The sequence below is a fragment of the Halichoeres trimaculatus genome, unplaced genomic scaffold (assembly GCF_033239565.1).
Source record: "Halichoeres trimaculatus isolate MK-OKI-2021-1 unplaced genomic scaffold, fHalTri1.1 fHalTri1_scaffold_6, whole genome shotgun sequence".
Taxonomy (NCBI): domain Eukaryota; kingdom Metazoa; phylum Chordata; class Actinopteri; order Labriformes; family Labridae; genus Halichoeres; species Halichoeres trimaculatus.
The window spans coordinates 19,459,260-19,471,742 of record NW_027437184.1 but is presented as its reverse complement, the minus strand read 5'-3'; the positions used below and the strand labels follow the sequence as shown (position 1 = coordinate 19,471,742).

General features: G+C 41.4%; 1 protein-coding gene across 1 annotated transcript in view; it reads left to right on the top strand.

The window, feature by feature from the left end:
- Positions 1-12,483, top strand: part of LOC141791392 (rho guanine nucleotide exchange factor TIAM1-like) — a 61,484-nt gene that overhangs the window by 45,615 nt on the left and 3,386 nt on the right. Inside the window, exons 18-28 of the mRNA XM_074671819.1 lie at positions 5,915-6,136; positions 6,472-6,540; positions 6,625-6,750; positions 7,123-7,231; positions 7,340-7,519; positions 7,613-7,731; positions 7,821-7,929; positions 9,011-9,069; positions 10,160-10,256; positions 11,446-11,533; positions 11,628-11,800. Of these exons, the coding sequence (XP_074527920.1) occupies positions 5,915-6,136; positions 6,472-6,540; positions 6,625-6,750; positions 7,123-7,231; positions 7,340-7,519; positions 7,613-7,731; positions 7,821-7,929; positions 9,011-9,069; positions 10,160-10,256; positions 11,446-11,533; positions 11,628-11,800 (1,351 nt within the window). The remainder of the gene's footprint in view (positions 1-5,914; positions 6,137-6,471; positions 6,541-6,624; positions 6,751-7,122; positions 7,232-7,339; positions 7,520-7,612; positions 7,732-7,820; positions 7,930-9,010; positions 9,070-10,159; positions 10,257-11,445; positions 11,534-11,627; positions 11,801-12,483) is intronic.

Below are 12,483 nucleotides of genomic sequence, written 5' to 3'. Positions count from 1 at the left end.
ATCCTCTCCTAGTTTTCCACTTTATTTCCTACCCTTGTTTTTACTCCACCAACTAATTTATTATCATATTTTATCCCCATGATTGAAAGCAACAATGTGACCCCATCCTGTCTCTGACACCACAGCTCAAGTGTCCTCTCCCTGTTCGTCCCCTTTTTATCATCAGCCTCCTTCACTGTCATCCTCTTTTGTTCTTCTTTTGCTCTTGTCCTTCAAGTTTCCTTTTCATTTCCTGTCCTTCTTTACCCCCTTCTCCTCACTAACCCCCTGTTGTTCATTACCATAAATATGAGCTTTCTGCTGGCTCTCCAGCTGGCTATGGACCCTGACCTCAGCCCCAGGCACTTGGACTAACCCTTCGTCAACAAAGACAAATCAAAGTAGCTGCTGAATCAGAGGGAACTTTAGAGCCTTATCGTTTCTCTCTCCTTTTACATTTGAATGACCTTTTTTTGTTTGTGTAATCGTTGTTTTGCTCCCCTCTTGAGCCGGATGGGCTCTGAAGTGCCGCGGTTTGCTTCTTACCTCATTTCACTCGCCGCCTGCAGTCACATTGTGGCAAGACTGAGTAAAAAAAAAAAAGCCAAAGTGGGACAATTTTAATTATCCCCACATTCTAATTACTCCATTCTCCACAGTGTTTCACATCATTTAGTAGAGATAAATGAGTGTCTGGCTAGCCGCAGGAAACAGGGAGGTTCATTATTTTAGACAAAGCTCAGAGCCACCTCCTCACTACGATAACCAGAGAATAAAACAACGATTTTCTGAGATAACAGCGATAATAGAGATGACTGCTGCTGCCAGTGTTCTCCGAGGTGTAGTCGGCCTCACTGACAAGTGCTGGTTATAATTGACAAACCTCTATCAGTTTGTCCTCAGGGCATATGAAATGGAAAATACATAATTTAGTGCTTGAAGAGCTGGGAGACGGTTTTCATCAAGGTTTGTTTTGATTGGATCTTGATGGTGTAATTTTTAGTTAAATGGCTCCTTGCATGCAGTGCATTCATAATGAAGTTACTGAGAAAGTCTTTGACACATTGCTTTTAGTTGTTGCTTTTAAAGCCTTGCAGAGAAAGCTGTTTACTTGAATGACTCATGATATCTGGGCTGTATCTGAAAGACAGGATACCTGCATTTGGATTTGTTTTGATTCTAAACACTATTGATATAATATATCTCTACAGCTTGTGGTTTCAGGTCTTAACATATCTCTTTTTCATGTAATCTTTTTCTCATTTTCTGATCTAGTCTTGTAGCTTTGTCTCAGTTGTTGCTGTTGTTTTACAGGCTACCACTTGGGGGAGCACTTTGTTGATTTATGAAGCTTGCAGTACAACAATGGTGTTAATAAGTATGCACAGAATTACAGCTCATTCGTATAAACTCAATAATAATTATCTTTGCTGATTTCAATATTCATCATGTATGGGATGTATTCCATTTCTGTATAATTAGCTAGATATGGCTCACATCAGGATGAGGCTGGATGGTTTTGCTTCTTTAGTAATGCTTAATGGTGTTTAAGAAAAAGCTTCTACAATTACTTATGCAGTAAAACTTACAGTGTTGTGAAAATACTGCAGTCTTAGAGGAAGTAAAGTGCCTTAAAGTTTGAATGTTCATGCATAGAATTGTGAAGACTCGTGTCATAACAAAATCATCCTTTCACTCCAGATTAAATGATTAAAGTCTCTCACTCTCCCGCGCTCTCTGTCATGGAGAATATCCCATCATTCCCCGTTGGGATTTATGGATTTGCATGCTTCCCTGATTCAGATGAAGCTGAACTTTAAGACTCTCCCTCCCTTTCATTCCTCCTCTCTGTAATCACTGACAATGACAAGTACATGCCTGCTCTCTCTGCGCAAACAATGTCCAAAAAAGGCTCAAAACATGTGCGCTAAAATGAGTACGCTTTTCTCTGTGAATTCTTATTTCTACATGTCAGGATGTATTTCTCGTAGTGTGTGTGAGAACTCATGTGATGCGTTTCTGTATGCCAAGTATGAGGATGGGTGTAATCTGTGTTGATCCTGGCTCTTGCTGTGCATGCTTTGAGCTGACGGCTGTGAGAGCAGGTTTGTGCTTGTCTCCATGCTCCTCCCTCGTACTGTACTTCAATCAGTGTGCTCTGCAGGGCTGGGTGTGAGATGTAGTGCTTGTTGTCAACAGGGAAAGGTTCGACTCTGGGATTTAAAAATGCTTGTGTCGGACTGGCTCGAGAAAAAGGTACCACTGTTGACTCTTCTGTACTTACTGCTCCTCTCTGATTGTTTTTGTTTTTATTCTCTCCTATAGGCTGTTGTTTTTTCTCATGTCTGAGTTAAAAGTGCTGTGTGTTGCTTACCTGTAGCACAAACAAATCTACAGGTAACTTACAATTTTCCTCTCAGATTTTCATACCAAACTTAGTTTGTTTAAGAGGAACATGTCCTTAAAGTTTTGACAGCACAGTTTCAAAACAGCTTCTGGTTTTCTTTCTAGGGGGAGGGTAACTCTTCAACCCTCCCTACAGATTCAAAAGCAGCTTATATTCTTTTCTCATCCCTGCTTTGCATATCAGTCCCACCTGTGGCATGGTTGTTCTTGAATTATGTCGTCTCACAGGAAAGATGAGTATGCAGCAGGTGTGGACCTGCAGCTATCAGTTGTTTGACAAGGATGCTGCTGAAGAAGGTGAATTTCAAGCTTTGGATGAATACATTTCAGGGTTGAGATGATGCCTCAGCCAGGTGTGCATCAAATGTCAGTTATATAATTTTCTGTTGCTATTAAGTGACATCTAACTCCCATGAGTCCCATTACATTTACCTTTTGCTTAATGAGGCAGACATCCTCCTTAAGTGTGGTGACATGGGTGTCTGAGCAGCTGTGAGATAGAGAGGTAGAAGGAGGAGGAGGAGAAAAAGAAAAGGAGGGAGGGAGAACCCAGATGCCCGTTGTCTTTTCCTTTTGGAGTGTTTTGCTCTCACCACCCACAGCTTCCTGGTCTCCCCTCTCTCTTCACCCTCCTTTCCTCTCTCCTCTCTCATGAGGATGTGATGTTTGATCTGGTTATTCAATGTTGTGATGTACAACGCTGCTGCTCTGAAACACCTGGACGAAAAGGAGGCGAGACACAAGGACAGACACGGGGAGAAAAGAAGAAGAGGACACTGTGACAGTTGACGGGATTTGGTTGGACCGGCAGATTAGATGGATGCTGTAGGATAAAGTTAGATGTCTTTGATGCAATCTGTTCTCTTCAATCTGTTGTGACCTATTTGGGCAGCTGGAATAGTAAAGATCTACCACCAGTAGTGTTTTATAGATTATAGTCCTGAAAAACTGGCTTTGACTTTTTTTTTTTTACCAGTTTGAGGAGCTTTACATCCTTCACAGAGAAGCAGCAGGAGGATGACAACAAGTCTGTTTGGTACTGAGTTTCATAGAGAAGTGGAAGCAGCTCGGACAGAGGAAACTTGACAGGAAATTTGACACCTGACTTGTTAAACCACCGTCTGACCCTCCAGCATGTCAGCTTTTAAGAGGAACAGGAACTCCAAACACTCGACAGAGTCCATCTATGATGCGTTCCAGTTGGTGAGCCATGCAGTCTGATTTGTATGTGTGTGGGTGCTTCGTGTAATTGATTGTTTCTGGGGAATGTTCCTGCAGAGATCAGTGTGTTATCATCATGTGATGTCGATAGCACTGCCAAGGTCAGAGGGACTATTACCAGCAATGTCGCCCATTAGATTTATGTAATATTAAATCAGATATCGAGCTTGGATCAACCTCTGTGGTGTGGTCAGACTTGATGTGACTCAGTTGTTGAATTTAGGATGCAACAGGTAATGAATGATTATCCTTTCAGTGATGCTTTAACTTTGAAACTATGGCTGATGCATCCAGGTTTGTGTCCACATACCGGCTCATCAGTGAGTTACTGTCATCATTCTTTCTTTACCTAATAAACTCAGTATTTCACCATCCCCAATTCATTCCTCCATCTCCTGCACTTGCCCGTCTTTGTTGCTGCTCCATCTGTCTCTAACTCCTCTGGCAGTCCAAGGACAAGACCTCTTTGAAGAGCCGACAAAGTCACAGCTCTGTTGTGGTTGTGAGTGCAGTGAGAATTTAAGTTTGTTTTTATTTGCTTTTGTCACAGTCCGTAATTCAATTGCAAAACATGAATGTGTGTTTTGTTGATTCTGTAGTTTTGCGAGGCTTAGTCAGTCACGGCTGCTCTCACATTATGTAATTGACTTGCATTTATATTAATCCAATCACATCTAATGGGCTTCATTTTACTTTCACTGCGCACTTTTGGTGTATTGTGATGTAGCTGTTGTGGTTGAGTAAAGGAGCTTATCTCGTGTCAGATTTCATCATCATCAGCATGGATGTTAAATCATGTGTGTGTGTGTGTGCTGGGCCAGCAGTGTGGCCAAACTGGTTTGAATACCCCAATGGAAAATTGTGTTTGTCAGAGCTGCAGCTCAGCAGAGACGAAGCATGGAACCAGCAGAGACAAGTCGTGTCCCTGTCTGACCAGCTGTCAGCAAATCAGCTTTAATAGAAGACAGTTGTTAAAACAAAGATGAGGGATGTTTGTGTAACATATATTTCCTCCTTTGAAAAGAATCAGGAGCATTAATCCAAAGCAGAATCAGTTGTTTCTGCATCATTTCCTGTTTCATCATCTGATCAATAATCCACAGGAGAGTCTTACAGCAATGACTCAGTGTCTCAGCTGTACTTTTGCTGCGCTTTCATTGTTCTGACCTCCAAAAACAAACCAAAAGTCTGTTTTACGTACTCTTACTTTTTCGTTCCTTCTAGGTTTACTCTCTGAAGCCAGTCATAGTTCAAACTGAGGCTCTCAGAGTTTTTTAGAGTAGAAGTAGGCGTGAAGAGTTAGTCTTGGACAGGAGATGCATTAAATGACAGAGTATCAATCCCTCGCATTAGCACTCAATGTGTGGGCTGAGATCATTCATCCCCCATGTTTCAAGGAGATTCTGTCTTCTAATTGTCTTTTTAATCTACCAGCTCTGGCAGAGAGGCGACAGAGAAAGGGTATGAATACACATCTCTTTTTCTCTCCTTCCATCCCTCAACAGACCTTGCTACAGCCTGCCAGAACTTGGCTCTCGAAGAAAAACACAAAACTGTTTGATGTGCGTCCAGAGATAGTGGAATCTCTGATCATAGCAAGTAGAATATTAGGTTGGATTTGCACAAAGTGGAAGATAAATGGCTGCTGATGCATTGTGGGATACATTACGGCTTTGTCTGAACACATGCCGCCTCTCACTTTCGATGACGTTCCTATGTCACCTTCTTCTCAGTTTCTAGAGCCTACGCAGTTATGCTCACCTCAGAGCCTTGGGACTTATGAAAGAAACAGTTTGATGTGGAGACAACCTCTTGATCCTTACTTTTCAGTTTTACCTGTGTGGGTGTCAGTTTAATTCTTGAAAGAAATATTCCCACTTATGATGATTCATCTGAGCCTTTACCAAAAGTTGTGGCCTCTCAATTGCAAAACTCAGCTTCTGGTAATCGACATTACTTCCAGGTTTAAAAAAAATCAAACTTGTATAATAAAACTCTCTTTCATATCAACTGAAATTAGTCTGTCCTTAAAGAAGTTTAAACTTTTGGCCTTACAGGTCTGCTCATGCTTGGTATTTCTCTATCTAATGATGTTGCGGCAGGTTTTGCAGGAACGTGCTTTATATTGTTTATGGTGCATTTTTTGGTTTGTACAAGTCTATAGAAGCATTAAAGAGGAATGTGAAACCCCTGCTGCATTTCTTTTTTGGTCTTTCAGCACCTCTCAAAAGAACCATGTTACCAAGTCACTCTGAAAAGTTTCAGAAAATCTAACAAAATTTTTGTCCCTGTGTCTCTTTCTCGACAGAGCACGGAGCAGGTCACTGCTTTCTGCCGCAGTCTCCATGACATGAATTCCCTGGACTGCCCTATGTCCTCCTCCTCTTCTTCTTCATCGTCCCTCTCCCCGAGCCCTGTGTCAGCTTTACCGCCTACAGCAGCAGCCGCCACCCAGAGACAGCTCTCTCACACAGACAAGCTCCGCAAAGTCATCAACGAGTTGGTGGATACGGAGAAGACTTACGTCAAGGTGAGAACAAGTTGTTCTGAAGAAGAATTCAATAACCACTGAGACAGCCGTCCATACCCAGATCTGTTCAACCACACCTGACAACTTCACGCTCACGCCTTTGAAAGTCACTCTCAGTTCTTATTACTGGCAGTGTGATGATCTTTGTAATAGCCGTGCACAATGTTGACCCATTTCTTGTGTAATGAGTGTGATGTTCATACTTGTGAGGGCTGACTTCTTCCTGTTACTTGAAATCCTTTGAAATGAGTCAACATTGAACAGTCAGTAGCTCACACATACCCTGGTTTGATCTGACGTGGCTGATTTTCATGTTCCTTTTTTTTTTTTTTTAGGACCTGAGGTGCCTAACGGAGTGCTACCTGACGCCTTTGCAGAAGGAGAGCTTCCTGACGCAGGATGAGGTACTTTTACCTGGTCTCTCAAAAACGATGTCGATGACGTACAGTGTGGTTACAAACACCGTTGTGTACCTGTGTGTGTTGCAGCTGGATGTTTTGTTTGGTAACCTCGGGGAGATGGTGGAGTTCCAGGTGGAGTTTCTGCGCACGCTTGAAGATGGAATCAGACTGGTGCCAGATCTTGAGCGTCTGGAGAGGGTGGAGCAGTTTAAGGTAAGGGAAAGTTGATCTCTATGAGAAACGCATCAAAGTCTGTGTCTGGGGGTTTTCATCCACACAGGTTCAGCAGGCTTTGTCTGTGCAGTGAGCAGAAAGTTCAAATCAGCCATGATGCAAGCCTGGGAGCAGTTGGGAGTCATTTAATGATTAATTAGCTTAAATCAATGTCTCTGAGCAGGTGTCTGCATGCTAGTGCAGCTAATCTGCTGTCAGACAACAACTTTATTCACACTACACTGTTAACACGGCATGTGCAGAACCAGAGCTCTGCTGTTAATGGATAAGTATTAAAGAGTCACGTTGATGTGGCTCCAAAAGAATCAAACAGATGAGACAAGTTGAAATAAATTTCCATTATCTCCACAGAAAGTGCTTTTCTCTTTGGGTGGATCCTTCCTGTATTACGCTGACCGCTTCAAGATCTACAGCGCCTTCTGTGCCAGCCACACTAAAGTCCCAAAGGTTCTGGCTAAAGGTAAGAACTTTTACACACTTGTGACTGGCACACAGCTGCCTCTCACTCCTATAACTGTCAGATGAATGAATTACATGTAAGAAAGATGATGTATCTCTTTTCCTTCAGCTAAGACTGATCCAGATTTCAAGGCTTTCCTGGCGGTGAGGAACCCCCGACAGCAGCATTCATACACTCTGGAGTCATACCTGATCAAACCCATCCAAAGGGTCCTGAAGTATCCGCTGCTGCTGAAGGAGCTCTACTCCCTCACTGACCCTGACAGTGAGGAGCACTACCACCTCGATGGTAAGCCAGCTTTTTGTTAACACCGTCACACAATATGACTCTTTGAGTAAAAAGGTGAATCGGTAAGATCTGATGAATCTTTGTCCATTACAGTGGCGATGAAGGCCATGAACAAAGTTGCGAGTCACATCAACGAGATGCAGAAGCTTCATGAGGAATACGGAGCTGTTTTTGATCAGCTCATCAATGAACAGACTGCGGTGAAAAAAGAGGTTTGTTTTGTTCATGTCATTGACCTTAAATACTATAAAATATCAGTTAGTTATGTTTTGATATATGTTGTTATTTACGTTTCTCACAGGTGGCTGACCTTTCAATGGGGGATCTTCTGCTGCATTCCACCGTGATGTGGCTAAACCCTCCGGGATCTTTAGTAAAGAGCAAAAAGGATCCTGATCTGGCTGCTTTTGGTAAGGATTAAAGTGGAATTGCATCACATTATGCATTTGAAGTCATCCCAACTGGCTTTCTCTGTGAAGAGATTACTTTAGACTTTGTTCATCGTAGTTCCTGCTGTCTCATACATTATCACAGTAAAGCTTGAAGTGTTTTTCACAGGTTTATGGGACTGAAGTTTGAGTTAACAACAATGTTGTTCACAGATTTTACAAGCTCTATCAATTGCAATAAAACTGAACAGCCATGGAGAAAATCCTCTTTATAATGATCTACCTAAGCCATGATATATGCTCTATAAGGGTTTATTGAGCTGTTGTTGGGCGTGGTTGATGTAAAGCTGATGGATGAGTCCTTAGTGGCCTTGACTGTTGTAAAAAGTTCTACAGTCTTAATTTTCAGCATCTACAAAAATACTCTTTGTGTCCTAATGCTCAGGATTGTTCATGTAGACGTTACATAACTCCGAAAATCCTGTCACGTGTGCAGGTTTTTTGAATGACAGATGAGTCTCAAAGCATTTATCCTCAAGCTTCATGTACTGAACAGTGTGCAGTGCATTTTTCCAAACTTTTCTGAGCTCAAAAGAAACACTGTATAACTGTCGTGTGTAAGAATATGATCACTTCATACCTCACATGATGCTGCACTGTTGCTGGGTGCTTCTTCACTTTGTGCAGAAACACAAGAAGCAAAACTTAATCGAGCACATGAGGGAGCTTTGTGTCTTTTTTTTACCTTTTACAGTAAGTGCAGCTCACATGACTCTATAAAAATTCTCACACATGGAGGTATATGCTCTCAGACACCTATGATGATAAATATTACATTAACACAGTGACAGGGTTTTTCCTTTACAAGGCATTAGTAAGTGGAAGTGGATGCCCTGTGCATGTAATGTCGTGACTCGGGTCCATTTTCATCTGTCATGCATGTGCCGGTATTTTTGGCTCTCAAGCTGTAACTGAAAGCATCCATTCACACTCTGAATTAATGTGGGATCGACATGTGTTTCTGTGCATGCAATGAAGGAATGTAGACCCTCTCTAAATGGTTTCATTAATTTTCTTCCTCAACACTCTTGTCTTCCTTTAGTGTTTAAAACAGCGGTCGTCTTTGTGTACAAGGACAGCTCCAAGCACAGGAAGAAGATTGTGAGTACTACTCTATTGGTGTTTTCTCCTGTTCTTTTTTTTTTATTATATTAGTATCTGTTTTGTTGGGAAAAGCACAGTTTATCCAACTTTTCTGGTTCCATTACCAATACCTGGGCTTTGGGTATCTACCGATACCAATCGGATACCAGTGTTAAACATAGACTGTATATAGAGTGGACAGCGTGGCTCCGCCATTTATCATTGTACGGTTTTGAAGCCAAAATACCCTATCACAGCCGCAGCCATTGGTAGCAATTGCAGCCGGAGTTTGTGCAGTAGAGACGATGAGGGATTCTTGGAGAATCTGAGTGAAGCTGGGTAACAAAAATAATATATAATAATAATATATATAAACCAATGTGAAGAGGGTTTATCTTAACAATTCATAACTTAAGTCAGTTATAGTTTGATTTTACATGTTTTCACATACTCAGTCCATTTAGATCACATTAAATAAAACTTTTCTTGTTGTACTCTGAAGGAAAATGTTATCTTTTCCATGATATAGATCCCATGTACAATTTCCATCCATTCCTCTATTGTGGGCAGATCTACTTCTAATCATTTCCCTTCTTATGGCTTTTTTACTAGCTGCCAATAGAAGTAGTTTTTCATCATCTCATCATCATTCATTACAACTTACAGACAATAAATGACCAAAGAACACAGTTTCACACTTAATAGTAATTGCTAATCCAAACACATTGCTAATATGTTGATTAATCTTTTTTAATAACCTAACAGTTCAAAATTATGTGGAGATGGTCAGCTCCTTCAGACCCACGAAGTCTGTTCTCAGTTTTTTAATCCAGTCAGTGACAAACTGTGGATTTAGATTTAGGGCTTTAACTATGATGCTTTATGAAAACAGTTTAGTTTAAATGCCACATTGAGACGACAAAAAAGTATGTTGTCTTTTATTATTGGGTGATAAACTTAAGTGAGTTATCTTTAATGCTTTCATTGTGCAGAGCAGCGGAGGCTCATGTCTGTCAAATCATCCTGTTATTGTGCTCTTGTGCTCTCTGCTGTCTTGTTGATGTACTGCAGCAACATTAAATATCCAACAATTCTCTCTGTCTTCCAGGGTGGGTCTCACCGTACGTCTATGAATGACGACAGAGATCCTTTCCGTTTCCGCCACATGATTGCAACAGACTCTCTGCAAGTCCGCAACCTCGCAAGTAGGTCTATTCAAAGCGAATGTCATGCAGCAAATGTGATTTTCAGTCTTGCATCACTGTTCTTTCAGGTGTCATCAGCACTCTGAGGACAAGTTTGGTCTGTGGGATTGCTGCTTGAGTCAGTTATAACTGAGCGTCTGGTCAATACCACGCCACCGCCTGTCTCTCTTTCTGTCTCAGTCTTGTTACTGTCTCTAAAAAACCAACTATATTAATCTGAAAAATGTAAAAATAGACTTAAGTGGTTGACATTTTAATATAGGTGCCAACTCACTGATAAATTATTCATTTTGGGATTTTTTTCAAAACTAAATGCACTAAATCTGCATCCTAATTGGGATAAATGACCTGCATGATCAAATTCCTGTAGAAAAACATTTTAATTATCCGTCAATTAGTCTGAAATGTGTTTGACAAGAACTGAAACGTTTATACAAAGCTCTTTGAGGCACCATGTGGAGACATTAATTTGTCTTGCCAGGGAAGCATGGACCACAAAATTTATTGTCACTCAGCCAGATGTCTGTGATGAAAGTCTGTTCAGAGGAGAAACTTATGAAGTGAGTTTTAATTTTTACACGAGCCACAGATTTCCTCTGAGGAGACGTTCTGAATCGGCACCAAACATCTGTTCCTAACAAAGTATAACACGTCTAAACATGCATGATACAAGTTTTTTTTACAGGTAGTGTTTTGGTTGTGCCAAAACTGGGTATCTGCCTCTTCTGCTCCCACCTCCTGAGAGTGCACAGGAGCCTGAAACATGTTGCTCTCTCAGGAATTTAAGTGTTCTGCATTTTGACGTCGAGGTCACAGCAAACATCATTTGCATGTCACACAGTCTGTCATCCAAATCTTAGAGGTTGTTTCTCAGGATGATTCAATATTTTCTGCACTGGCTTCAAAGCCTCTGGAGACCACAGAAGGCTGGTGCTTTTTTTCTCCCCTGGAAAAAAAATAGTAAAACCATTACCTTTGCAAACAAAACAGATGAATACCTATTAGCAGGTCTGCATGCCGTTTTCCTCACACCCTATCTGTGTCCTAGATGAACCTTAAATCACCCTCTGGCAATTCAGCTCAAGTGTTATCGTTTATCTGCCTAATGGGCTGTTCTTAAGGAGAAAGAAATTGATGACGGAAATTAAGTGAAAGCTTTTATAAATGTGGATCACATCTTTCTTCTCAGGCTCTGAGGGCACAGCTGTGTGTGAGATAGTTCACACAAGATCTGAATCAGAAGGCAGACCAGAGAGAACCTTCCAGCTGTGCTGCAGGTAGGACAACATATTTAAACTGCACTGATACACTACCTGAAAATAAAAATCTTTCCATGGTTTTTAATTTAAAATGAATCTCTTTTTCTTACAGTTCCCCAGACAGCAAGAAGGACTTCCTGAAAGCAGTCCACTCCATCCTGAGAGAAAAGCAACGGCGCCAGCTTCTGAAGACTGAGTCTCTGCCCCCAAACCAGCAGTATGTCCCCTTCGGGGGCAAACGGCTATGTGCTCTCAAAGGGGCGCGTCCTTCAATGAACAGAGCAGGTGGAGCATCTTGTTAACAGAAATCTGTGTTTTAATCCAGGCACAATGAACAACAGACCTATATCTGCTGCCAATGACCCTGCAGACGTATTAACAAGCATACAGAGCATTGAACTTGTATAGAAATGGACAAAGAGTTCCCAAAACCTCCTGCTGTGCAAAAGTCATGCTAAAACACCCCCACAAGAAGGGCTGACAAATTAATAATTTTTTTAACCAAGCGTGTGATTTGATGAGTGGCAACGTTGACATCCACTTGGACAAACCAAAGCACATGCTCAACCAACCAATCAAATATCAAGGATTCCAGGAGTCAGCACAGTCTGTTGCAGACAAACTTTTCTTGGTTGAAAGTTGCAGTTTGAAAAGTTCACTGAGCCAGGTTTAGTGTCTGTAATTTTACTTTTTTTGTCAAGTTTCAACCATACACTGTATATAGAGTGGACAGCGTGGCTCTGCCATTTACCATTGTACAGTTTTGAAGCCAAAATACCCCCGTCACAGCCGCAGCCATTGGCAGCAATTGCAGCCAGAGTCTGCGCAGTAGAGACGATGAGGGATTCTGGGAGAATCTGAGTGGAGCTGGGCGACAAAAAAAAAAAAAATTTTTCTTTTTCTTTTGAGAGACTAATCACTTCTTGACTCTACCTCCCGACATATTTTACAATCCTTGAAAAAAATAC